General features: G+C 42.1%; 1 protein-coding gene across 1 annotated transcript in view; it reads left to right on the forward strand.

The window, feature by feature from the left end:
• Positions 1-25774, forward strand: part of sh2b3 (SH2B adaptor protein 3) — a 48107-nt gene that overhangs the window by 17988 nt on the left and 4345 nt on the right. The window contains exons 3-7 of the mRNA XM_079161975.1: positions 19977-20078; positions 20622-20710; positions 24167-24258; positions 24983-25194; positions 25510-25687. Of these exons, the coding sequence (XP_079018101.1) occupies positions 19977-20078; positions 20622-20710; positions 24167-24258; positions 24983-25194; positions 25510-25687 (673 nt within the window). The remainder of the gene's footprint in view (positions 1-19976; positions 20079-20621; positions 20711-24166; positions 24259-24982; positions 25195-25509; positions 25688-25774) is intronic.

The following is a 25774-nucleotide window of genomic DNA, read 5'->3' on the forward strand; positions in this document are numbered from 1 at the left end:
GCATGTGCGTACTCTAAAACAACTCGCACACAGAGGCACAAAGTCATTTCCTGTTTCTAGCTGCTTTAGTCACAGGGGGTTCCCCCCCACCCCCCTTTCAAATAATCTCTTTTCTCTGTTTGTTTTATAAAAACGATATTTTTGCCACATCTAAGAAGCTCTTATTGCTGTACACTTTGCCACATGACAAAACAAGACCAAAGATGTGATGACATTTAGTTTTGTCTCACAAAACTCTGTGTTTTATTGGTGGTTTTCATCACATCTTTGCCTCCAGTGATTGGTTTGTGTCTCGGCTGCAGAGTGTGCTGCGATGTTGAGCGGGCTTTGGTGAAGAAGCCAAAGAGCATCACGTATGTTCTGGCCTTGCATGCGGAGTAGAGGGGTTACTGTTAGAACGCCATTATTTGTATCACACTGATAATCTTTTAAGATGGGATCACGGATAGTTTGCCCTTTTAACCTAGTTAAAGAAGCTCGAGGAAATGGAGTTGCGGTTTGTATGAGTGGAGATAGATTTCATGTCTGTGCCTCGCTGATTATTGTCACGCATTTTTTTTGTAATACAGTAATTTTCATGCATTGATGTAGCACAGCGTTTGCCCTGTGTGGCATTTTTGTGCTCAATTACCTCAAAGAATCTGCAAAATGCATGTCTCCCTTTACTCTTTGGTGAGTAGATGTGCCTCCTACACTGTTTCCTGTTTGTGTGGGGTTTGCTTCAGCCAGTCACAACATTTATTCGTATTACTTCAGGATTAGTACATCAACTCCACAATCAGAAAATATGAAATTGTCACATTTGGAATATATTTGCATTTTTAAGCTTCGGATCAAGAAAGATCAAGATGCCCTATCCGTGCTTGATGGCTCATCACAACACAGCAGAATGTGTTTTTTAATATTTTCTTATTGTACATGCTTGGCTCTACACATGAGACCTCATGGCATACAACCTTGTAATAATTCCAGATGGGGCCAGCTGCAAGGCTGCATGTCCTTGCACACCCAGTCCCTCAAGATCCCCAAACCAGTAATCAGTTTGATTGAGTTGACTGCTGTCCTAGTCGCCGCCACCTAGAGTATAGGGACGCAGAGTTCAGTCTCCTCAGGGTGTGTGCGCGCGCAAGTGTGTGTGTGTTCTGGCACGAGCAGAGGTAAATGAAAAAGACGTTGCATGTCCCTGTGTGTGTGTGTCTGTGTGCTTGTAGTGTTTTTATATTTAGCAGCCCTCAACTCTTCAGCCAGCTGCAGCCCTAACCATGTGCGTGAGGTAATTCAGTTAATGATAGAGCCAGAGTTGTGTGTGTGTGTGTACGTACGCATGCATATTTGAGCAGAATGGGAAGGCATTGGCAAGATTTCTTTGGCTGATTGCAATGCTGCTTTAGTTAACCAACTACATTGCTGCTCTGACTGAGTGCTCCCCTTCACTGTGTGTGTGTGTGTGTGTGTGTGTGTGTGTGTGTGTGTGTGTGTGTGTGTGTGTGTGTGTGTGTGTGTGTGTGTGTGTGTGTGTGTGTGTGTGTGTGTGTGTGTGTGTGTGTGTGTGTGTGTGTGTGTGTGTGTGTGTGATCTTGGCAGGGCAGAGAGTTAAGGCCCTGAGAATGGCCTTAAAAGGAAGGAGAGCTGTGGACTTGCATGCACACATCTACACATACACAAGAAAAAAAGTGCATGCGTTCACACCCTAAAGGAAGTAATTTAAGTGCACACACTGTTTTGGGGTTGCAGAGTTATATATTGTGCCGGTACCGTGTATTTTATGTGGGTGTCAATCAGGGTTTCACACATTTCTGTGTGTGAGCTTGTAAGGCTTTCACGCTGCGCAGGAAACCCTAATCCACGGGTAGTGTTCATATGTATTTTTATTTACATCGTTCTGTGTGACAACATCAGTGAGCTCAAAGGAGGAAGCTGCAGGGAAGCTGATAATGTGTTTGCGTGAGAAAGTTCCAGTCAAGGCGCAGCGCCCTGTGGGGGCAAACGTTGAGCCAGGTTTTTGATGCAATGTCAGTTCAAACGTAGCTTTAAACTGCTACATTTAGATAGCAAAGCATACCAATTACCAACTCCCAACTTAGTCAGAGGACAGAGGTGAATATATATTTAGGGAGAACACAGCAAAATGACCATCGAGTCTGGCTGTCAACATGCTCCCATGTCTTTCTTTCATCTTTATAGTCTAGTATGTGTAAATGACTGCGCTTGGTTCGTCGAGGATTTTATTCTGTCAACAAATCACCAGAGTGATGATGTCACTATATTAACTGTAAAACAGCCGGAAGAAAAACCGAACGACTGACAAATGACTGCAACGATGTCATTACAGTTTAAAACGGCGTAAACATTTTGTGAGGCTGGAGCTTTAATATAATATGATTTAATTTAATATGAGGACACTTTCCTCTTTCATGCTTCTGTATTAGCTGTGAGAAATTACTATTATGCATCAGTGATAGTTTAACACTTAATAGTGTTGTGTTGATGCAAAAATGGTCCGTGCCGAAAATTATAAAATGGTTGAGTTTGTGATGTTAATCTACGACATTAATGTAATTTTCACCAAAAAAGTTAATTTAATATATTATAGTCATACTAATCGAATTTGTTACTAATTGAATGATGATGCTGTAATTCTTCCCCATGACAATCTACTTAATGAGAACATTCATTAAGAAAAAATGTTTAGAAGCTTCAATGTCTTCCAGTTTTATAACCTCTGTATTTTCTTATTTATTTGTTTTTGCAGATGGAATGACAAAATAGCCAAAGTGATGTAACACTTGTTTTATTACAGAAGTGAATCTTGTCATGTCAGCAAAAACAAGCAGAAGTCCCCTTAATGTCCTCCGTGTTGTCTGAGACTTTAACTTTTAAGCCTCTTTGTGCCTCGGCCTTGGAAGTTTGGCTTTGATGAGGTCAAACTGACAACTAACATTCCCGTCTCTTGTGCCGTGTTACTTTAGAATATTTAGTCCACGCCCCAAACAGCTGAAAAGAATATGAGCGACATTTGTTCTTTTCAGTATCTTAATGTGCAGTTTTCCTCGCCTTGGACTTATCTCCAAACCTCCGCCAGATTTGGCGTTCTCTCAAGTGCGGAAGATGTTTCAGCGACACCGAGCCCTACTTTTCATCTGATGTACGGTAGTCAAGGTTACAGACAAGGTTATTAGCCTCTTGCCAGGAAAATTGTAGTATTCAGTCCTCCAGAGTCGATCCAACAGACCGCTGCAGTCTGATACGTTTCCTCAGACCTCCGATAGTCCTCATCTCATCTCAGCTGGGTGTGTTTGTTTCAGCTCTTCTAGTTTCCCTCATGGTTTTATTCTGTGCGTTAATGTGCCTACAACGATGCATCACGCTTCTCTTGGTTTGTCCTTCTCAGTCCGTATGCGTTTGTGCTCTCTCACACATATCTTCATGTATGTTGACGCACATATAGTAAAAGCTTTGTCTTCGCTTTATCTTGAGCCTTCAGAAAAAGGAAAAACAGAAAGAATTTCCAGCAATGGGCCTTCTTATGAAGCCAAATGCGGCGTCAAACCATCAGAATTAGAGTTAGTTGTAGTCAAAATGTGTTTAAATATATGTTCTTATGCATTCTTGCATTTACGTTTACTTTCGCACGTTCTTCTCGCTACATCTCTGCCGAGTTTTGCTTTTTTTCCCTCTCACTGACAGTAAGAGAGGAGTTTGCAACATCAGTGGAAAATACTTTTCCACCAACCAGGCTCTGGTGTCCATCTGTTCTGCGTTACTTGTTGTACTTCAGTCTCTCATATGGCAACATGCAGCGTTAATTTGGCTCTCGCTGCATACCACAACTAAGGCTCTGAGCATATGGGCCCCAGTCAGCTGAACCAGAAAAAAAAGAACGAAACCAACCAAGAGAGACACGAGAGGCGCAGCAGCAGGAGACATGAGAGAGAGAGACTAAACGTTTGGTAGACAAGCCAGCAAATCAGAGGATCGGGTGAGATCAGGGTGGCTGTAGGTCCGTGGCAAGTTCTCAAGTGTTTATTATGTTTGTAACGCAAGGTCTGCAAACTTCTTACAAAACATAGTGAGAGTTCCTAAAGGAAGACCAAGCTTCCCTGGTTGCACACATATAGCTAGTGAACTATTTGTTTATTGTGTCATGCACACAAAGTGCCCACATGGACTTCAAAGGTGTCAAACATGGACCGTTGCAGTGTTTCATTTGTTGGACATGACATCGTGTGGTCTTAGTATCTTGTCCCAGGTTCTACAAATACACACAAATGCAAAATGTTCCCTCGCTAAAGTCAAGTTTCTACAGATACTGTCTTCAGTGTTGCCAAAAGTACATCAAGTATTTTTATCTCCAGATCAGCAGAGATGTTTGACTTTTGGCTAAATTCTGCTTCACATAAGGCACAAGAGTTATTTTTCATCAGACATTTTCAGTTTTAGCTGGTTATTCCAGGTAAAGCTAGTATGAATGTTTAGGCTCAGGTTCAGAGATTGGACGTGGTCTAACTATCGGTGTGATGACGGATAGAGCTCTGGGTGTAAGTCGCTGTATCTTTTAGGGTTCTGGTGTAGCCGTTGGATGTCCTTCCTTTTCCGTGCACTGCTCATTGTTTACAGTCCGGTCAGCAACTCCAGATGCGAGACCGGAGTTGGAGTTGAGAGACGACGTGTAGGAGCGAATTGTAGCCGGTAGCCGGTTCACAAGCTAATTTTAAACCAATAAAAATCTAATTTATCATCGCAGGATAGCCGGTTGGTTCCCTCTTTTGCTCTCTACAAGAGCAGTTTACCTGCATTCAACCAAAGCCTGCTCAAACGTGATTGGTCGATATCACTCAGACTACAAACAGAAACCAGAATCTCGTCCTGTTGCCTACAGATTCTGCATATCAAACCAAGCAATATCCATATTTTCTCACGTGCAAATTGTGAAATATCTGCCTCTGTGGTTTCTGCTGCTAATCCAGTACAACTGAAGTGAATCACTGTATGACTGAGAGATAGCATTTCCTGACTTGTGTGATTTTACTTTTATTTCCTATGTGCATATTGATTGGGTAAGGGCATGCTCATTTGAGATTGTTTTTTTTTAATGGCAACACTAGGACCTTTGTCAACTGAATGGTCATAAAACATTCACCACATCATTGAATTTAGAGGACATAACTTTGAGTGACTTGTAAAAACTCTTTTATTGCAAAATTTAAACCAACCGTAGCAGTCAAGTATAGCATAGCTGATTCATTGATGAGTAGATCGGCAGAAATGAATATGCAACTATTTTGATGATAGATTGATCGTTTTAAATCATTTAGCAAATAAAAATGATCTCGTTCCAGCTTCTGAAATGTGAGAACTTGCTGCTTTCCGTTATCTTATATGATAGTAAACGTGATATCTTTGGGTTTGGGACTGTCTGTCGTAATACGGCATTTTAAAAGGTAAAGTTTTACCAGATGTCCAGTCAGCCTCTGTCGATAAATGTATTTAGAGCAGAGATTTTCTCTTCAGAGAGAGAGACGGCACTTTAGTTTCATTTTACGTCATAACGGTCTTCATATCTCAACCACAAAGTCACATCTTTGTTTTGAGTTCCATGAAACCTAGAGATGATGCCTTGAAGTGACTTGACTGAGTCATATAATGGATGTCGATGTTTGCACCACATTTCTATATGATGTGAATATCATGCAACAAATCAATTGGTTCGTACGAGACTCATCGTAAAAGGGAAATGATAGATGGTGAAGCGTGAGAGTCAGCGTTCTCCTGTTTGTCTTCTTTGATTCATAGAACTAGATTACTAGAAGGCTCTGGTTGAGTTTCTCTCTGCTGACATGGCTGAACTTGTCCCCCATCTCCTCCTAAATGTGCATCACATGATCTTGATCTTGTACAGCCCATAGAGGAGGAACTTTTTCTTGAAAGAAATTGGGGAAACAAAGCTTCTGGAAAGCTTCAGGCTGCCATCCAGTTGGCTCTGAGTTTGGAAATACCTCTGGGAACAATACCTCTGGTTCGTTGGCATAATGTTGTTGATTTGAAAAGAAAAAGTGTGACTCAGTCCTTTGCTTGAATTTGCAGGTTTGCATGAGAATTTTGATTTTCTAGCAACCATGTTTATCTCCACCATGGAGGTTATTGGTTATGCACATGCAGCGTTCGGTTAATGTTCCAGCACCTAAGAGTGCATCTTCACATTGCTGCTTTTGTCCAGCCAATGATCCAAAACACAAAGGATTCTGAGCAGAAACAAGCAACAATGCTTTGCTTCATTGCCTAATCATTTCAGTTAATACCTGAACGGAATCTGTATAAAATATAGTTTTAAAAAGTTTTTTTATGGTTAAAGTGCAGGTTGATTTCGAAAAAAATGAAAGAAATAAACCACCTTTCCTATTTTGTCTCTGTACGCCAAAGCATGGGAAACGTACGGTGAGGTGCTTGGACAAAAAATAGCACGGGTATACAAAGAGAGGATTATTTATAAAGTGCAAACACTAGAAAAGCATGAAATGCTGGGACAAGAACTTAAATCAATGAGCAGAACCTGGATCAATAAAACCTAAAAGATTACTGTATGTAGTCTCAGGGAGCAGAGACGTGGATCCTTGCCACAGTTTCCCACTATTTCATGTATGGTACGGTCGCTATGAAGCAGGACAATTGTTTAAGATAATTTCTGTAACCGCAAAATAAAATAAAAATGTTTTCACCAAAACGAGCCTTTACGGTAACTTTATGGTACATTTACAGTGCTGAAAAATACGAGTGCTCTTTATAGATTATTAAGCTTTTTGTTGGTGGTGGAGTCGTCCACAGAATTTCATGCTACATTCGTCTTATTCGGTGTATAATTTAGCATTTTGCTTCTTAATTAAAAGTCCCATCACCCCACACTTGGGTGAAAGTTGGTTTGAGGGATTAAGACTGAGTGCAAAACCAGTGTTTAGCCAAAGTCAGCAGTAATGATTCTTGTCAGGAATACAGTGCGTCATAAAGACATCCTACCAAGTTAAAACCCACAAATTTCCAATTAAAGCACTTAGTGTAAATACAACTAACGGCATCAAAGGACTACAAACTCTCAGATGTTTTTGACTGCATACAGTAAATCACTAGATAATCTCTTCACCCTCTCAACTATGGAGGGTATGAGTAGAGTATGTCTGGCCCTTTAAGAACAGTACTGGCTTCTGATCTTGATCCTTGGTCTTCTGTTCTTTGATATAATACGAGCTGTAACACGATATGATTCATGTGGACGTGTGGGATTGAAAAGCTCATGTTGTGGGCAAGAGTTTATAGAGCAGACCCATTTCAGCGACCATGTTGACATGAACCAGGGGTTTGCCCACGCCGTTCTCAGGAGACGAGCCCCGACCTCCACTGAGGATATTGGGAGTATTTTGAGGGAATTTAACCCGACTTACATAATCTCTGCAGACGAGGCCGCCAGAAGACTGTCGGCCCGTCTCGTGGAGGTCACTGTGTTCGTCATAAAGCTTTGTAGTGGTCGGGTTGGATGAGCTGGAAGGTTTAAATAATGTCGGTCTTCTTTGACGGGCTTCTTCGACTTTGTGTGAGGTTTCAGGGCCACGCCTCTTGGAGGTGGGTGTTGGTTCCTTTTTTTTTTTTTTTTTCTTGAGAAAGGGGACCAAATGTCGGGGTACGTCACTGCTACCAGCCAGGATGCCTGAGAGGAGGCTGTGGTTCTGGTCCCACCTCAGATTTCAGCAGAAGCAGTGATATGTTTGTTGTTGTGAAACAGTGAAACCTGCTCTTCATCCTGGATGGTTGATTTCCCTCCATGAATACCTGGAGTGGGAGGTGTGTCTGTATGCTCAGCATCGGCTCCACCAAGGTTTGGGCTTAAATTGAGGGTTGACTGCTCCCCCTGATAGGACGTTTGGTCCGGCTGCTCCTTGTGGATGGAGTTGGTGGCAGACTTGCGTATTCTGTTGGATGGAGGGTTTGAAGATGGGAACGGAGATGTGGGGTGGTTTCCTCTTTAGTCCCGACTACTTTATCGCACAGCTTAAGAATCACTTTGTTCAGGTTCTCTAGCTCTCCTTTTTAGGTTTTCTGTCATTTTCTCAGTGCAAAAGTCGAAATGTATTGAAAGATAGAGCTGTAATGTTTTTATCTCACAACATATCCTGCTTCAATCCATATTTGTTGCCGTTTTACCTTCCAAAAAAACATTCTCCTTGCGGTCAATAACTGTTTCATTCTCCAGCACTCTCCTGTATTAACGGGGCGGCCTAGCAGCAATCTAAGCATTAATTAAATGTATATAACCGCAGTAAAACAAATCAGTATTTAATTGAAATGTAAAAAAATTAAATTCTTCCCGATTAATTACGTACAGCGTTGGACATATTCTAGCATTTTGTCACTTTTTTTGAAAGCGCTCCCACATTGCGGTGAAGCATCTAGAAAGCAAAAGAACGAGAGAGGGAGACTAAATTCACGTCGGCGCAAAATTCACAACAGCCGTTTAATATCGTTCTGTTATTGTCGTGAGGGCCATTATGGGAACCCGTCAGGATGCCCTATGAAGAGCCGCTGGAACTAGATGGTACCAGTAGGAGCAAAAGGCTCTTTTTGGTAGAAAAGAATATATGAAAGACAATTGATTGAAACGCAGAAGAAGTTAAGCTCAGATGTGGAGGACACGGTTTACTTAAGATGGCAGCTTTTCTCCTCTGTTGTGGCTTTTATTTATATTTGTTTGGATTCAGAGTCTTGTGCATGTAGTTTTTTTATTTTATTTTGCACGTGTGTGTTTTTCAGCATTACAAAAATCTATAGAAACATCTAAAGGAAGTGGAGTGGTTAGAGTCATGTGGTCAAGATGTTTGTCAGATCTCTCGGTCGCTCTTTCTAGTTCTGTGTCTTTAGTGCAGCAGCGGTTGTCGTGCTCTCTCTCTCTCTCTCTCTCTCTCTCTCTCTCTCTCTCTCTCTGTGCGTGTGTCTGCCTGCATCAATGAATGCTTTATTTCAATACAAAGTTTCCCATTGGTGATTTATAGTATTTAATCCTTCATGCGTCTGAAATGTTTCTCTGTTGTGCGTGTGCGTGTGCGTGTGTGTGTGTGTGAGTGTGAGACCTACAATCACAGTGCACATGACCTTGCAGTGTTGCATCTGGAAAGCCCCCAAAGAAAAGCTGCGCAACACCCTCACCCAACAGTTTTCTCTTGGCCTCTGTTCTTCCTATTCATCAATATACACACACACACCTGCAAACACCATTATGTTACCGAGCACCATTGTGCCATGGTTTGAGTGGGTGTAATTGCAGTGAGATTAAGATACTTGCAGTATCAAAGGGTGTTTGTAGTCATGTAAACACTTGTAGCTCACAAAGTTCAGCTTGTGGCTCCATATTGACTTTAAGACTCTGCATAGATTATACTCGGTTGACAGTTTATTCGGTACACCTTGCCGAGGCTGATGCAGTCCAACACAGTTCTCCCCTCATGAAGGCTATGATTTTAGCGAGGTGGTCACTTAAAGCAGGATGTAGTTTGGGGTGTTGTTCGACTGGAGCCTCCAAAATGATCATACAGATCAACACCTCTCTTAAACAGCTTCAACTGAACAGTACTGTTGTAGGGCATTAGTTTTAGCTCGGTGTACCTAAATAAACTGGCAGCTGAGTTTGTTTTATATCTTGGCTTCACTCTGTCTCAGAACCAGAGTTTCTGGAGCCTTAAGCAGAAACTGTAAATATTAAAAAGTTTGACGATTTGCTTCGGTTGATGATTTGATGATTCAGTGTTGAATGTCATTATTGGAATGTTGCCTTTTTAGCTATTGTCAACAAATCTATTATTATTTGCCATTTGCTACAATAGCCCATCCACTAATAAGGACAGTGCTGGCACATGTGAGGATTCATGTACTTTAGAGTGGCAATGATTTGTCAATTAACCAGCAATTATATTGATAATGGATAAATCGTTCTATTGTTTGAAGCAACACTGCAGAATATTATCTGGGTCATGTTTCTCAGTCAGTCGGGCCGTTTTAGTCACTACTTTTTGACAATGAATCTGCAGATTAGTGGATAATGAAACTAATCATCAGTTGTAGCCTCAATGTACCTTTTTATAAATGTTTTTTTTAGTCACACTTTGAGCATTATGGGCCGTGGAACAGGTATTACATTTAGTTTTATGTGGTATTAAAAGGCTGTAAAAAGTCTTAAATGTGTGAACCCTGCAGAAACCCTGTGTGAATACTTCTGTGTGTCTTCTCTCTCCTTTTCACTCTTTCCCTTCTACTCTTCTGATTCTAGCCATCTTTGTTCCAAGTCACGTCTCCGATCCTACTGAGCCTCCTCCCCTCACTCTCTCCGGGCAAGTCTTTAGCCTGGTTTCCATTACAGAGCCAAACACAACTCTCATCTACTCATTATCCGTCCCTCAGTTTCCCCTCGAAACCTTTTTTTTTTTTTTTCATCCTGTTGCCAGCGGAGATGATTTGTCAGTTGTGGCTGAAGCTTCTCGCTAAGCAAACAGTGACTTTTGATACAGCGATATAAACATTTGGAGTTTGCTCTGGCCCTGGCAAGTCCCACATGGCTCTGCCTCTTGTGTGGAAAATGCTATCATGGCTAGATCTCCTGCCCTGTCTCTGGCTCAGTGCTATCAGCAGCGGTAGTTATACGGGGCAGAACTGCACCGTAAGGTTTGTTCAGAGACAATGGTGTGGCACAGGGGTGGAAGGGAAAGGAAGGGCCACCAGAGTTTTTCTCAGCCACTACTGGGGAAATAGAAATATCCAGGACTGCAGCCAATGAGTATTTTCACTATCTATTCATTTACTCTATAGAATATCCAATATTGTAGGGAAAGAAAACAATAACGCGTTTACTATTCTCTCCACATGTGCTCAGTCAGTGGACACACGACACACAGTTAGCAGACCATCACACTTAAACACACACTCATAACTGACGCATGTCGAGACTAACACATGTGGATGAGCAGCGCACGAGTGAAACCTCTTAGATACGCAGACGCATGCCAGCAATTTTCCAGCCACTGAATTTTGTGGAAGTTTGACTGATGTCCATGTTTCATAACAGACATGCACTATGTACTTTTCAAGTGCACACACTAATAGTGATGCAACATTTTGCCAGTGTCCTTGCATTATTATTATTACTTTTATTATTTATTCAAGAAGTAGATCTTCATCACTTATTTATTTCCATAAATGATCTTCTCATGCAAGTACAGAAACACTTTTGTGAGTCAGGTAAAATACTCAGAAACTCGGCTGCACACGTGCGAACAGTGCCCGTGTGAGCGTGCACGTCTTTGCTCATCACTTCACACAATCTATTTTCTGTTTCTCGGTAACGCTCCGGTCATTTTTCCGTGATGTCTCAGCTGCACTTTGATTAGCTTTTGTTCGGGGAGAGAAATCATTAATCGCTGTCGTACTTGGGATTGTTTGTCTTGGATGGAATGGGACGTATTTCAGAAGCAAGGATTAAGATTCAAATTAGAAACTAATCACTCTGGATCATCAGTGGGGGGCCAAAAATCGAATCGTTTTTTATCACACTGACCTCGTAACATCCTGCCAACCGTATCGGCAGATATTCCTCCTCAGAAATCTACTCCATCTCAGAGAGTTTGGAAAGTTATACCATTTTTGTCTTTTGATTTGATAGTGACAGGAAATGAGAGTCAGTCAGACTCAAGCCTGGACCTATAGCTCGAGCTACACTGCCATATACAGTAGTTAGATTTATGTGTTACCACTCCAGTACAATGTGGGTGTATGCAGTGGGTTTTGGGGTTCCTAAGGCATTAAAAAAATAATGTAACTGCCAAAGAAACTCTTTCCTGGTTACTCGAGATAATTCAAAGACCTCACTTTCCGTAGTTTTCATTAGGACCATTTTCAGCAGTCCCAATAACAGAAAGTAGTTCCAATGAAAACTGTTCACAGGCAGGTCTGCACATTGTCTCGTGTAACTGATACTTGTTTTCTGGATGGAGATATTGCTGATGAGCTTTACAAAAGTCATTTCTCTGTGCTTTGAGAAGTGCAACGGAAATACTTGAGCGGTGACACGAGTTTCAGTGGTGAACATCTCAAATCCGAGCTGAAAATATCCAAAACGATCTGCATGAGGAGAGACGTCGGGAGTGTCTTTAAGCAGTATCAATACACACGCGTAGAAAATAAATACCGTTATGTAACTATACATAACGGATCCTGTAACTACTGACAGAAATCTAAACTTGTTGTCAGTTTATTAGGTAAACTAAGCTGAAACTAACAGCCTGCAATGAATCCTACCTTCATAAAGATTGTGATGTTGAGTTTTTATCGGAACCATTTTGTTGATCAACTTGCTGATGCTGTTGGAGGAGGTAGTCTGTTGAGCTGTTGTGTTGCATTATACAGAGAAGTGTTTCTGTTACATGACATCACCTCAGTGATATAAATGAGGTGCGCTGTCCTCTAAACAAACTTCTCTGCTTGGTCTCAAACACGGTCCCGACTTGATGATTTTACTGATGTCGGTAAATATTAGTGTCCGTTTTTCCGACTTAAAGCCGACATTGCCTACTGGACTACAGTTTGTCCGCATTAGACCGAAATGTTTTACGACTCTCCCCTCCTTTTTGCTCTCTCTTGCTGATTAGTCTTTTCTGATGCACAAAACCACAACTAATTAGTTTTCATGGAACGGCACTTGTTTCTGTGAATTGTGTGTGTGCTGTCTTAACTTCTGCATATTTGGCGCATTTATCAATGTTTCTGAGAAGTATGCAAGCAGGGCAGCGCGATGAACTGACACATTTATTCGTCATTGAAGGCTGCTTGTGACAGGTTTCTTAGAACACACTCATCTCTATCAGCATTTGTAACCCCACAACTAGTGCTCAGTGTGTGTGTGTGTGTGTGTGTGTTTCCCACATCCTCCACGATGCCACAGTTAGTTGATTGTGATCTCATCTCCTGGCTGCTTGTACTCCAGCTATGCACACGTACCAGAAATCAGTACAAAGGTGTTTTTTTCTCACTGGAAGTACGTTTTTAAATATTTTTTGGACCGTGAAAGAGCTGATCTGAAAGAAAAACACTCTTAAACATTACACAAACAGCACAAACGGAATAAATAAACCTGAAACACATTACAGTCATGTTAATATTATATTGTGTGTGATCACAGCTGCAGGACTGTGGACTCTGTGGACGTAATCCTGATCCAACAGAACTGTGAAGGCCACAGAGAATAGGTAGAATATTCTTCTGTGGGGCCTTTAACCGTTCTTCTTTCATGTTATCATGTTCTGTATCTGCTTTGAGTCAAATTCTACTTTCCAAATCAAAAGACTCAACACAAACCACTGATCTAACCTTTACTGCATTAATACTGTTGATATTCTAGGTTTTTTTTCGAATCTTTAAACTTTCTAAAAGCATTAAAGTTAAAGTTATGTGAATAAACATCCATGGATCCATGGACAAGACTGCAAACTGGTTTGTAATTAAGGGTTTAGACATGCTGCTCCACCAGAAACGTCTCAAAATGCACAGTGTGGCGCAGATTCCAGAGATTTTAAAACATCTTAGTTCTGGCAGTAAATTCGTTACAATCGCCTTAATATCGGCGTCGCAAAAAAACAACCATCGATCCATTCCTTCTATCGTCGATATATGATCCGATCGCCAAACCGGTTGTTGTTTTATGTGTGTTTGCTGCCGTTGTATGCCACCAACTTGGCTTTAGATCTGATTTAATTGCTGCATTACAGGAAAAGGAGAAAAGTTAAAGCACCCTGTCATGGAGGAAACCAGGATCACAGAATCTATTTCTGTCCCACCAGCTATGGGGGAAACCTCAGGAGTGTTTGTCTGTGTGACACAAACAGCAGGTGGTGGAGTCTGGCGGGGTGAAAACAATGGCAGCTGCTAGAGATCACCATAGTGTTAGCTTCAGCTTTAGCTATTGTATAAACACGTTGAACAGTCTCTCTTCACAAACATATCAAATGTTAATACAGTAGCCACCATCCATTTTACAATAGATCTGCGTGGACCGACGAGCCGTAACCGTCCTAAAGTTAAGACATTAAACTAACATAAATGCCATATTTATATCCCATTTTAGTTTTTGTTCCTTTGAGGTTTAACTGGAGCACTTTTAATTACATCTTCTCGTTGTTCGACACTTTAATGGCACCCGACAGCAGAATTACCGCCACCTGAACTCCCGATATTCGCTTAACAGTAGCGTATGGAAACACGCTTTTATTTACATTTTACTCTTTGTCTGTAAATGATGTGTTACATTTGAATGTAAACTTGACGAGTGTGGTTCAACTGAAGAAATAAGATATACAAGGCTTCGGCTACACAAACGGCTATCGGAGTCCTTTCACAGGTTTGGTTGACTATAAAAAAAATTAAGACCAGACTTATCCTTTAAATACGCAGCAGGAAAAAGAAACGCATCAATGACCACAACCCGAGACCAGGGGAAGTACAGACAGATGTGTCGGTCAAGGTCTCTTCTGCCTGATAAGGCCCTGATGGGTGGTGCTTTACAGTGTGTGTGTGTGTGTGTGTGTGTGTGTGTGTGTGTGTGTGTGTGTGTGTGTGTGTGTGTGTGTGTGTGTGTGTGTGTGTGTGTGTGTGTGTGTGTGTGTGTGTGTGTGCTCGTGTGTGTAGGATAATTGTGCATACACACTTTCCAAAATCTCTCCTGAGACCAGTTTGGTAACCCTGCAGAGTTTTAAGGTCAGTCCAGCACACACACACACACACACACACACACACACACACACACACCCCTGACAGCGTTGGCTATGCTGACCCTCGGAGGGATAGTGGAATGTTGAGTGTCAGTCAGTTGCCGCGGCGACGGCCTTGAGAAAGGGACCCTGGGAAGATCGTTTTGGACTCCAAACATCCTGTGTGTCACCCGAGTGTGTGTGTGTGTGTGTGTGAGTGAAGCAGTTGTAACTTTTTTGGTTGGTCAGTGTCGGTGGCTCAAATCTTGGTATGTTTTATGGATTTATTTGACAGGAATAATGCTCATTAATCTACGCTAAGGATAAACAGTGCAGTAGTAGGTTGAGTACATTCATTTGGCACTTTTTCAAAAATATTTTCAAAAAAGAGCTGTGACAACAATTTATAATCATTAACATAATTGATTTATCTATATATTTCATCTCGTCCTCACAGTCCATAAAAAGTCTCTAAATATCTTTAATTCCCAGTGATAGAAAACGGAGAAACGCAGCAAATCCTCACATCAGAGATGCTGTACAGACTGTATGGTTAAAACCCACAACATATTATTTTGAACTGTAGTGGTTTCTATACACAACTGGCTGAATTTTGGGGAAAACCTAAAAACACAGCAAAATTATAAATATGTTACACACAACATAATAAATATGCACAGAATAGTGTAGTACACATCCACCAATGAATAATGCTGCAGCATAACGCATGTAGTGAACTAAAGTCTGTGCTAAATAAGAAAAACATGACATGAGAAATACAGTCAACATAATACGAAAAGCCAACATGTCGGCCGTATTGTCACCGTTATATCTCTGCGTTTCATATTCACAATATCAGTCCTGTGTGTTTGTATATGTGTGTGTGTGTGTGTGTGTGTGTGTGTGTGTGTGTGTGTGTGTGTGTGTGTGTGTGTGTGTGTGTGAGAGTGTGTGTGTGTGTGAAGTTGAAACATAGTAGTGAAAGTTGACTCAATGTGAAAAGAACCAGCAGTGAAAACTGAAAAGTCGTTTCAGGGTCATATTACTGACACAGATCAACATCAGCTCGTGTTACACGTTGATGTTTTATTGCCAAGAAAAAAGCAAAACGTATCAGCAGTACTAGTACAGCAGTTGGTTATCTGGCAGTTGATCTGTTGATTTATTTTTTACATTTATGGGAAATTGTTTAGTATTTAAAATGTCAACATGTACATTATCATTTCCCACGGTTTGACAAAAGACATTTCCTCTACATGATATAAAGCAATAAAGAATGCAGCAAATCCCAGTGAATATTGGAATAACGTCTGTCCCACTATCTGCCGTCATAATATTGAAAACAACACTCAGAAATATTGTTGAAACCACAGAAATTAATTTGACATTCTTTAAGTTGGCAAACTTTTTCTGGAGATCCCAAATTTTGGGGAAATGTATAAAAAAATATGTCTAATTTATTTCCATTTGATAAAATGATGTAACCAATAAGAACCACAACGTGGGTTTGAATACTTCATAAAATACTCCATCATATGGTTTGAATGAAGAGCTTCAACCAGCTGATAAGGAAAACGTGTGATACTGTTGGACTGCTGTCCAATCTCAAAGCTATCAAGAGAGGAAAATAAAGGAAACTGGAGTTTAAGGAATTAAAAGACAGATCACCAAATCTAACTTATCTAATATAGAACTTTTAATAACTGGCATTCATTACACAGCGCTGTATTCGTACTTTAGTAATATTCGTATCTGTGTTGTACTTCTCACTGAAGCTTGACGCATGCAGTAACCTTTGTCTGGTGCCACTTCAACGCTGTCACAGTGGCAGGATGAGCAGCAGCACAATGGGGCCGTAGACACACACACACACACACACACACACACACACACACACACACACACACACACACACACACACACACACACACACACACACACACACACAGAGAGAGGAGCAGTAATTTAAGACGTTAATGAAACGTTTCCTCAAGGTTTCACTGTACATTCACTGACGCATCATGGCTTTGTCTGTTCTGTCCGTGTCTCCCTCAGCCTGTAGAGTGTTTGTATGTGGAGGAGGGCGACGACAGGACGCGTCTCGTTAGCTGTTGTTTTCGGTGGTCTCTATAGTGAAGGATAAAGGAGTCTAGTTACTCCAAAAAACCTGTCGCACGCACACAGGCACACCAGAGTCACGGCTTTAAGTAAGTGAGTCTGACTCTCATTTAAAGCCCTGGTTCTTGGCACTGATAAAGTGTACATTATTAATGGTTACATTGGTTATTCACGGTAATAAGGTCATTTAACTATAGATATTCTAACATGAAATATAACCAGTAAGTAGTCCAAAAGCTATGGACCCCTTACATAGGACCCAAAGACTGTAAAGGTTACCAAACAATGTGGTTTAGTCCTCTTTGTGGTGGTTTTGGATCTCTTTGTGGTAGGTCTGTCTCTCTTTGTCATTCTTTCTTATGCGCTTTGCGTCTTTTTGTACCGTTTTGGGTCTTGAGTGTCTTCATGGTCGTTTCGTGACTCTCTAAAGTCGTTACCTTTGGCGCCTCTCTGTGGTCATTGTGCATCTTTGCTCTGGTTTTGCGTCTCTTTAGTCTTTTTGTGTTTGTTTTGTCTCATTTTAAAGTTTTGTGTTTTTTGTTTTTTATTTCCTTGTGGTCGTTTTTACAGCGCACTTTTCACACAGTTCATTTACGCTCACACATTTTTCCCACATTGCCTGGTTCTGTTGTGTAAGGACACATTCTTCTAGTTATATGCAGAAAAAGAAAGAAAAGGGGAAAGGCCTGGTCAGTGTGTGTGTGTGTGTCTCTCTAGGGAGTATTACAGACTACTTGCAGTTTTAGGAAATGTGCTGTGGGCTTGAACTTGCTCCCCTGATAAAGTTGATTCACAGAAATCAGGCGTGTTATGTTGTTGCTCAACCAGTCAGACATCTGCTGCCGGTGTTTTTTTTCTCTCCTTCTTCTTTCTCCCACCACAGGCACATATGGTTCCTCAAAGATGCTCTTAGTCAGAAACTCATTCACAATCTCACAATAAATTCCTCTCAATGAGTGTGCTCACCAACACGGAGTCCATCGTCTCATTAGCTGTTTATGGTGTTGATGGTGAAGCTTTTACTCACTTCCTTTATCTTCCTCTTCTTGTTCTAATTGCTTTTGTCAGGAAATAGATGCATGTTAACCAGCGATGTCCAAAAAGAAGGAAACTGGTTCCTGCTTGAAGTTATTATAACAGTTGCTTTCCTTATCCATTAATGTGTCCATTTTCTTTTTTTGTTTCTCAATGAAGCGCCTATAAATTGTGACAATTTCCCAAAGCACAAGACGAGGTCGTCGAATGTCTTGTTTTGTCCGAAAACAGTCCAAAACCTAAAGATGTTCAGTTTACTATGATATAAAACGGTGAAAGCAGCAGATCCTCACATTTTAACAAGTTGATATGAAGAGAATATTTAGTATTTTTGATTGACTTATGCCAATCGACTGAGCAATTATTGAAATAGTTTGTAATTCAATGTCGGATGATCAACTAATTGATTACTTGTTTCAGCTTTTCATAAACATATGAACCTCAACTTATTTCATTTATTCATTACTCAATTCCTCTTTTTTAGTTTTCTTTAAATCACTTGGCAGCTTCAGTTGTTGAACTGAATGTTACGACTTCATTACCATCACCAAAGACTTTTGTTTGTGACATGGTATCTTGTATGTATCTTGTGCATGTGTGCACTGGTTTCCTCTGAGAATATATTGATTGTATCTTTCTGCACGGGACAATTATAAGAAAACCTGAAGTTTTAAGCAGAATCTGAAGAAGCATAATATCTCTGAACAGCCTGGACTCCAATTCAGCTTTGGCAGCAATTTGTTCACTGACTCAGATCTCTCTCGAAATGAGTCACATCCCGCTCATCTCTGTGTCACACTGCCTTTTATTCATAGTATTATTCTCTGTGGTTAAAACAGTATTTGGAGTTTAGGGGGTTCATTCACGTCACTTGCAAGCTGAGGAAACTGGGCGAATGGGGGGGGGGGGCGATCTATTCTTTTGGTGTGTGTGTGTGTGTGTGTGTGTGTGTGTGTGTGTGTGTGTGTGTGTGTGTGTGTGTGTGTGTGTGTGTGTGTGTGTGTGTGTGTGTGTGTGTGATTATCATAGACATTCCTCAGGCTCACACACTGTCACATGGACTCAAGCTCATCCGGTGCACAAAGCCCTGGAATCCGTCCTCCCTGCTCTTTCTTCTGCTCCTCATCCCTCCCTTTTCTCCCACCCAACGCCGCGTCTTTTACTGTCTCGTCTGTTTCCTTTTGCTGCTTCTGCTCTCTCACGCTACTCCTTTTTATCATCTGTCAACCAGCCTTCATTTCAGACGTGACCTATGACCCAACATGCCACAGGCCCGCACACATGGCTGACCAAGTCATCCATCCGTGCGTGTGTTTATGCCGCCGGCTCCGTTAGCACTCGTTTGCTTAAGGGGGCTCGAAAGGCACCGCTTTATTAGTGACGTGTGATTAGTTTGAGCTTGAGTGTCTGTAGTTGTGCAGCCATGGATGTGCACACACACACACACACACACACACACACACACACACACACACACACACACACACACACACACACACACACCAGCCACTTCAGGTCCACCTGCATGGGACAGGACTTTAAAGCGAGGTCCTAACACCTGTTGAAAGAATCTCACTGACGGTTTTGTTGGTGGTCGACGTGCAGAAAAGGTCACAAGCCTGACTGAAAGTCCCAGTATGTGGAGTTCGTTCTGTGCCTCAGGTCAGCCCCTCATATCTCACTCTTCAATTACATGTTTGTTCTGGTGGGGTAGACCTTGGAGCTCTGCCACGAGAGCTCCCATCATGCTCCTCTTCACTGCCTTTTCTCTCACTAAGGGAGGCTTAACACTCACACACGTTATAGAGACTGTACACATGAATACCCTTTCACGGAATTTGGCAACATCCCATGGTCACTCACCTTAGACCCATTTCCTCATTACAGAAACAGGCTTTTAGAAAGATATTTAACTGTGAAAGAGATTATAATTGTACTCACTCACTCACTCACTCTCCTCCTTTCTTTGCTTCAGTTTTTTTTCCAGTGCCTTTTCGTGTCACCTTCCTCCAGACTCCCGCCTGACAGTCGTCATGTCTTTGTGTGTTTCAGGCCTCCAGTCCCAAGCTGACGACTCCCTGCTCAGATATCCAAGAAGTCCGTCGCTGCAACCGGCTGGAGATGCCTGACAACTTAAACACATTTGTTTTAAAGGTGCGTACAAGTTTTGAACTGAGCGGTTGCAAGAGTCCGATCAAAAAGGGGGCTGCAGACTCTGTGCCCACTGTGTTGTTTACATCCACATTTGCTTAGATCTCCAACCCTCAATCCTACATGAAGAGGAAACGGGACAATCATTGTGTCATTGTGTCAAAGCAGCCTTTATATTTAGACCTTGTTGGTTTGAACTATTCCAACCACGCCTTGTCTCTTGAGTTGAAAGATGGCTGTCATAAGATGTGTGTTTACGAGAGGGAGGAACGTATCAAAACATGCACAGAAATTTCTCACATCACCAATCCCTTCCCTGCTGTCCATCCACATTCACTTGAACCTGTTTTTTATCATTAGAATGAGCTACAAAAAAGGTGAGCCGCTGCCTAAATGGCAATATTAAGCCTTAAATACGCTCAGTCGGTGTATGAATAGCATTAGAGAAATTGCACTTTAGGCCATATTTCGCATTTACGCAATGTCGCTTGCTCGGCGTCTATATAATGTGGACGGCTCATTTGAAAGCATCTTTGTTCTCTGCAGGTTAATCGAGGTAGTCTGATATTTGAGACGGACAACGACCAGCAGGTCAGCTCCTGGACCACAGAGCTAAAAGAATGTATCAGCAACAGGTGAGAAAACACTTTAAACACAAAGTCTGATACTTTACGTTACCGGAGATCTCAATGTTTGAACCCTGTTGGTCTGTTTCAAACATATTCTATTTTTCACATTTGATCCAACTGTTCATACCATAAATTTAGGGGTTTTTTTCAGGATATATTTGAATCTGAGCCCAATTTAATACTTAGTCATGAAATCAAAAACATAACTCGACCTGACCAAGCCAGCTGTGTCACACACACACACACACACACACACACACACACACACCGAGTATGTAACAGGGTCTGCATCGTCCTCCATCTCTCCTAACAGCTTTCTTTCCTTGAGATTGTGAGTGGAAACATTTAACACTTGGACTTTGGCTGTTTTTAGTGTTTGTGGGTGTGCTGGGTGTTTACTTGTGCAGCGGTATGTGTTTGCAAATGCAAGTGAGAATATTTTGCGGTTTGTGTGTATATCTGGACAAACATGTGCGTGTGTGTGCGTAAGTTTGTCCGCGCATTCGTTTTCTTTAGGGCTCTTCATGCTGGAGCAGCAGGAGTCTTGTTATATTTGGAATATTCCTGGAAATAATCATTCATCAAAATCATCAGTCAACTTGATATTTACACTAAACCTTTTGAGAGGTTAAACATCTGGTGTGGAGAGACTTCTGTTACGGCTCGAATGTTCTGCAATACATGCCGTTTCGAAATCAAACTGAACTTAGGAACTGTAAGCTGATATGCTAAGTGTAGCATTTGAAACAATTCTCTATATTAAGTGATATTCATAATAAGACTCAATACTGTGATACAGACACTAACAATTCTGCTGCTTTCCATCTTTTGTTTCAGTGTGACAAACATTATGATTAGCAAGAGACATCAGGATTAGACCAAAGAAAGTTCTTATGTTTCTCTGTGTGTGTGTGTGTGTGTGTGTGTGTGTGTGTGTGTGTGTGTGTGTGTGTGTGTGTGTGTGTGTGTGTGTGTGTGTGTGTGTGTGTGTGTGTGTGTGTGTGCGTGTGTTTCTGTGCGTGTGTTGCTCTGTGAAAGGAAGTGTGTGGGTGAGGTCTGAGACTCGGGAGAGTCTCAGGACCTTTTTCATTTCTGCAGATGTCTGCAACACACACACACACACAGTCAGTACAGTGAACACTCATCCAGTGTGAAAGTGAGGTCAGAGTTCACTCTCAAATTCAGTGTTTATACAGTATTACATTTTTCATCTCTTCATTATTTTATCAAAACATGTGCCTGCATTCATTAAATTGCATATAATGTTTTGTGTGCGCGCACACTATAGCCCAACCAATACTGAATTTAATCTAAACATTCTCACACTTGAAGAATGTGTGCTTTCTGTCGGACAAACTATATAACGGAGACACTCTTTCTAAAGGAATCTAGTTTGACCTTTCTGCATTTTCTTGTTACTTATCAAACAACATGCACACTGATAACAGTATATCTGCAATAAACTTAATATCAGCCCAAATATGGGCCTAGTGCGTGCATGTTTGGATTTTTATCTTCTTGGCTGGTGTGAAGATAAGTGAGGTGAGGGATCTGTTTTTCAAAACTCTGTCACACTTTTTTGTTGTTGCAAAAATTCGCAATACAAAAGGAAACTGAATTGATTAATTGGGTGAAATGGTGCCAAACCGGTCTAAGGATTAAAGTACATTAATAACAAGAAGCTATTGTTAGGCTGTCTATAGCACAGTCACTACTGTCTAATCTTTCACACAGCAATCCTTTGTTTTGGGACCAAAAGAACCAGCTGTTCTGCAGTAACCTGCCATCTATCTTTAACTTCTGCATCTCTGTATTCCTCTCTGTTTGTCGTGAGTGCTTTGTGCTGGGAGACGAGTGAACGCAGTGAATCCGCTCGTGAGATTCCATTTTGGGTGATGACGTTTGCATTTACGGTGGCTCTGAATAGTCAAAACGACTCTGACTGATGCAAAAAAAACGCAGAAAATCAAACCTGTTCCGAAGACTTTAATGACGGAGGAAGGTTTTGTTGTCGGTGTGTGAACATGATTTACACAAGGTTGTATTTATTTTTAAATGTGCGACGATTTAAGACGAAAATTACAAACTTTGTGTGCAAAGGCCTTGAACCTCATCCTAACTCTGACCGTATGTGCTTCAGGACACTTCAAACAAAGTGCTTGTAAGATCTTTTAAGGTCGTCAAAAAACGCAGCTCTCTCATTCATGTGAACAGAGCCGGTCTGTCAAAACTTTCCACGACAGCATTTTGACAATCATGACCACTTTACAGTCATTTGCCTCTTTCGTATCTTTCACACGACTACTTTCGTCACTTATCGCATGAACACCGAAGACGAAGGCACTCTCTCACTGACGGTATTGAGATACGTCACAGCAGGAAAAGCCCAGGTGTCTCAGTCTCAGGGTCCTGATATTGTGCACGCTGGCTCACTGTCTCACTGTCACGGCTCACTGGGACACTTGAAAAGAACGGTGACATCATAATTAGTAACACCTGTCCTGTTACTGATACACCTACCTTCTTCCAAATGTGTGCGTCAAGTCGAGACTACAGAAAGCTGCAATAGAGAGGCGGGGGAGGCATTGTAACGCGACGCTGCTTTTTTGAGTGGGGGCCATTCGGAACGAGTATAAACACTTTTCCTTTTAGATGTGGTCGGATGTGGGAGGTGTAAGCGTTGCTGACTGGCTGAAATGTCCACCCTTTGCAAGAGTAAAACGTGAACTGATTCTCACAAAGATAGAAGAACAAGAACACACACACACACACACACACACACACAAGAGTGAGGAGAGAGAAAGGAGACTCGTCTTCCTGTTATTCAGAGCGCTGCAAACTCAAGTCAGCATTTTAGCAGGATCTGATCGGGCTTCCTTCTTTAACCTTCCCGATCTCATATGTGTATGTACATACACATAGTGTGTGTGTGTGTGTGTGTGTGTGTGTGTGTGTGTGTGTGTACGTACTTGTTTTTGGGTGGCGATGTGTGTGTGAGCAGTGAAACAGAAGAGCAGTAAGTCTTCAACACAGGGCAGCGAGCAGCCAAGCTGTCAAAGTCAGGGATAATGCTCAATGAGGTCCATCAATCCCTGATAATGGTCAGCTTGAAGGACCCTTCATTACATGTACATGCGTTTTGCAACCATTCACTTCGTGTCCTAGGTAACCCGGGAGTAAATTCTGCGATATAGTCTTTAATAATCTTAATAAAAAGAACAGTGGCATGTTAACGTCAATACATCATCAATCATTCACCACAAAACAAGAAGAAGACGCTGATCTTCCAGCACAAACAGAGCTGCAGCTTTCTTATAAGACTGGTGGTTAAACACAGATGGGGAAGAATGAAATGAAGTAATCATGGACTTGACCTACTTTCCTCCCCAGGTGGTCCACAATGAGAGTAACATACATGTGTTGTAGATGATGCAGTGTGTGCAATCTGTTTTTGTCCTTCAGGTCAGGCAGTGTGGATCTGGAGCCTCTCCCCTCCCCAGCTGACAGCGCTGCTCCAGCCAATCACAGAGGCAGCTCAGAGTTAGGGCGTCAAAGTGAGTGGTGAGATGAGGAGAGGGTGCTTCTGGGTAAAAGAAGCTCCTGATACTCTCAGGTTTACAGTTCTGGGGCTAAATGTTGAGTCCCGGTGTCGGGAGATAACGTGGGCGTCGGGTGCACGAGTCTTCTCAAACTGCCTCTGCTTCAAATGCATAACAAGGACTCGTGCTGGTTGAGCCAACGGGGAAAGAATACACAAGTGTTCAGGTGGTTTTTAAACAAACTTCCAGGTTAGCTAAATTTGTTTAAGAAAGAAAACAAAGGGTAAATGATTACCCAACCTCACCATTCATCACAGCATGCAGATTAACGTCCCGGTGCAACTTTAAGTTGTACTTTTCCATAGTTGTGTTCACAGATTCCCTCTGCAAGGAGGGATTATTACCTACAACCTCCAATTCTGAAGAGAAGCCTATGCTGAAGTGCCTTAAACGTGCATTCTCTCCCCTGATAGCAAAAAGAAGTCTGATTGTATTGAAGTCTATGAGAACTAACAGAAACAATGGAAAACACTGCAAATATAGATGAGGTTCATGTCTGAATAAACTGTAATTAATAGCAGTATTAGTTTAATTATTTTTGACAGCAGAGTTGGGTGATAATTGGGACACGTTGTACATTACATTTGGTCATTTGATCCATTATTACTATGAAAGTATTAGTCCAGCTTTATGATTTTATAGAAATTCTACAGTTTGAATCCTCTGTTAATCCCACTAGGCCCCGTCACGTTCCTGCCCGAGCAGGTTGTCCAGAAAGCCGATCACTTCCTGTTCTCCTACCCCTGGTTCCACGGGCCCATCTCCCGCGTCAAGGCCGCCCACCTGGTCCAGAGCGCCGGGCCGCAAGGACACGGGGTGTTTCTGGTCCGACAGAGCGAGACGCGGAGAGGAGACTACGTCCTCACGTTTAACTACCAGGGAAAAGCAAAGGTACGTCTCCTCACAGCGTCCTGCTGTGGGCCACTTCACGTCTGGAAGTGGTTCACCAAAGGATTTAGCAATATGAACCCAAAACCCTACATTGTTCTGATTTTCTCCTGGTTACGTCAAACTGGTGACGACGTTGTTTCATCAACGGTGGTAGATGAGTAAGTATCATGCAAACACACTGCTGACGGTGAAGACATTAAATAGTGCGAGCGCTGACCAGCGGGGTAAAAGAACAGGAAGGGGCAGAATTCAGCGCTTGCGTGGCCTCAAACGGGGCGTCTCCGTCCTCACGTCTCCGCCTCTCTGTCTCTGCAGCACCTGCGCCTCTCGCTGACAGAATGGGGTCAGTGCCGTGTGCAGCACCTGCGCTTCCCGTCCGTGGTGGACATGCTCAGTCACTTCCGCCTCTTCCCCATCCCGCTGGAGTGCGGAGCCGCCGGCGCCGTCACGCTGTCCAGCTTCGTAGTGGCGGGCTCCAGCCCTCCATCACAGGGTGAGACTCCACCACCCACTTGTCTGTCGTAGCTCTTTGTGTCAACTTCTACTGCAGGTTCATTACAAGTTGGGTCACATGTGTGTA

Source organism: Pholis gunnellus (genome assembly GCF_910591455.1).
Source record: "Pholis gunnellus genome assembly, chromosome: 6".
NCBI classification, from domain to species: Eukaryota; Metazoa; Chordata; class Actinopteri; order Perciformes; family Pholidae; genus Pholis; species Pholis gunnellus.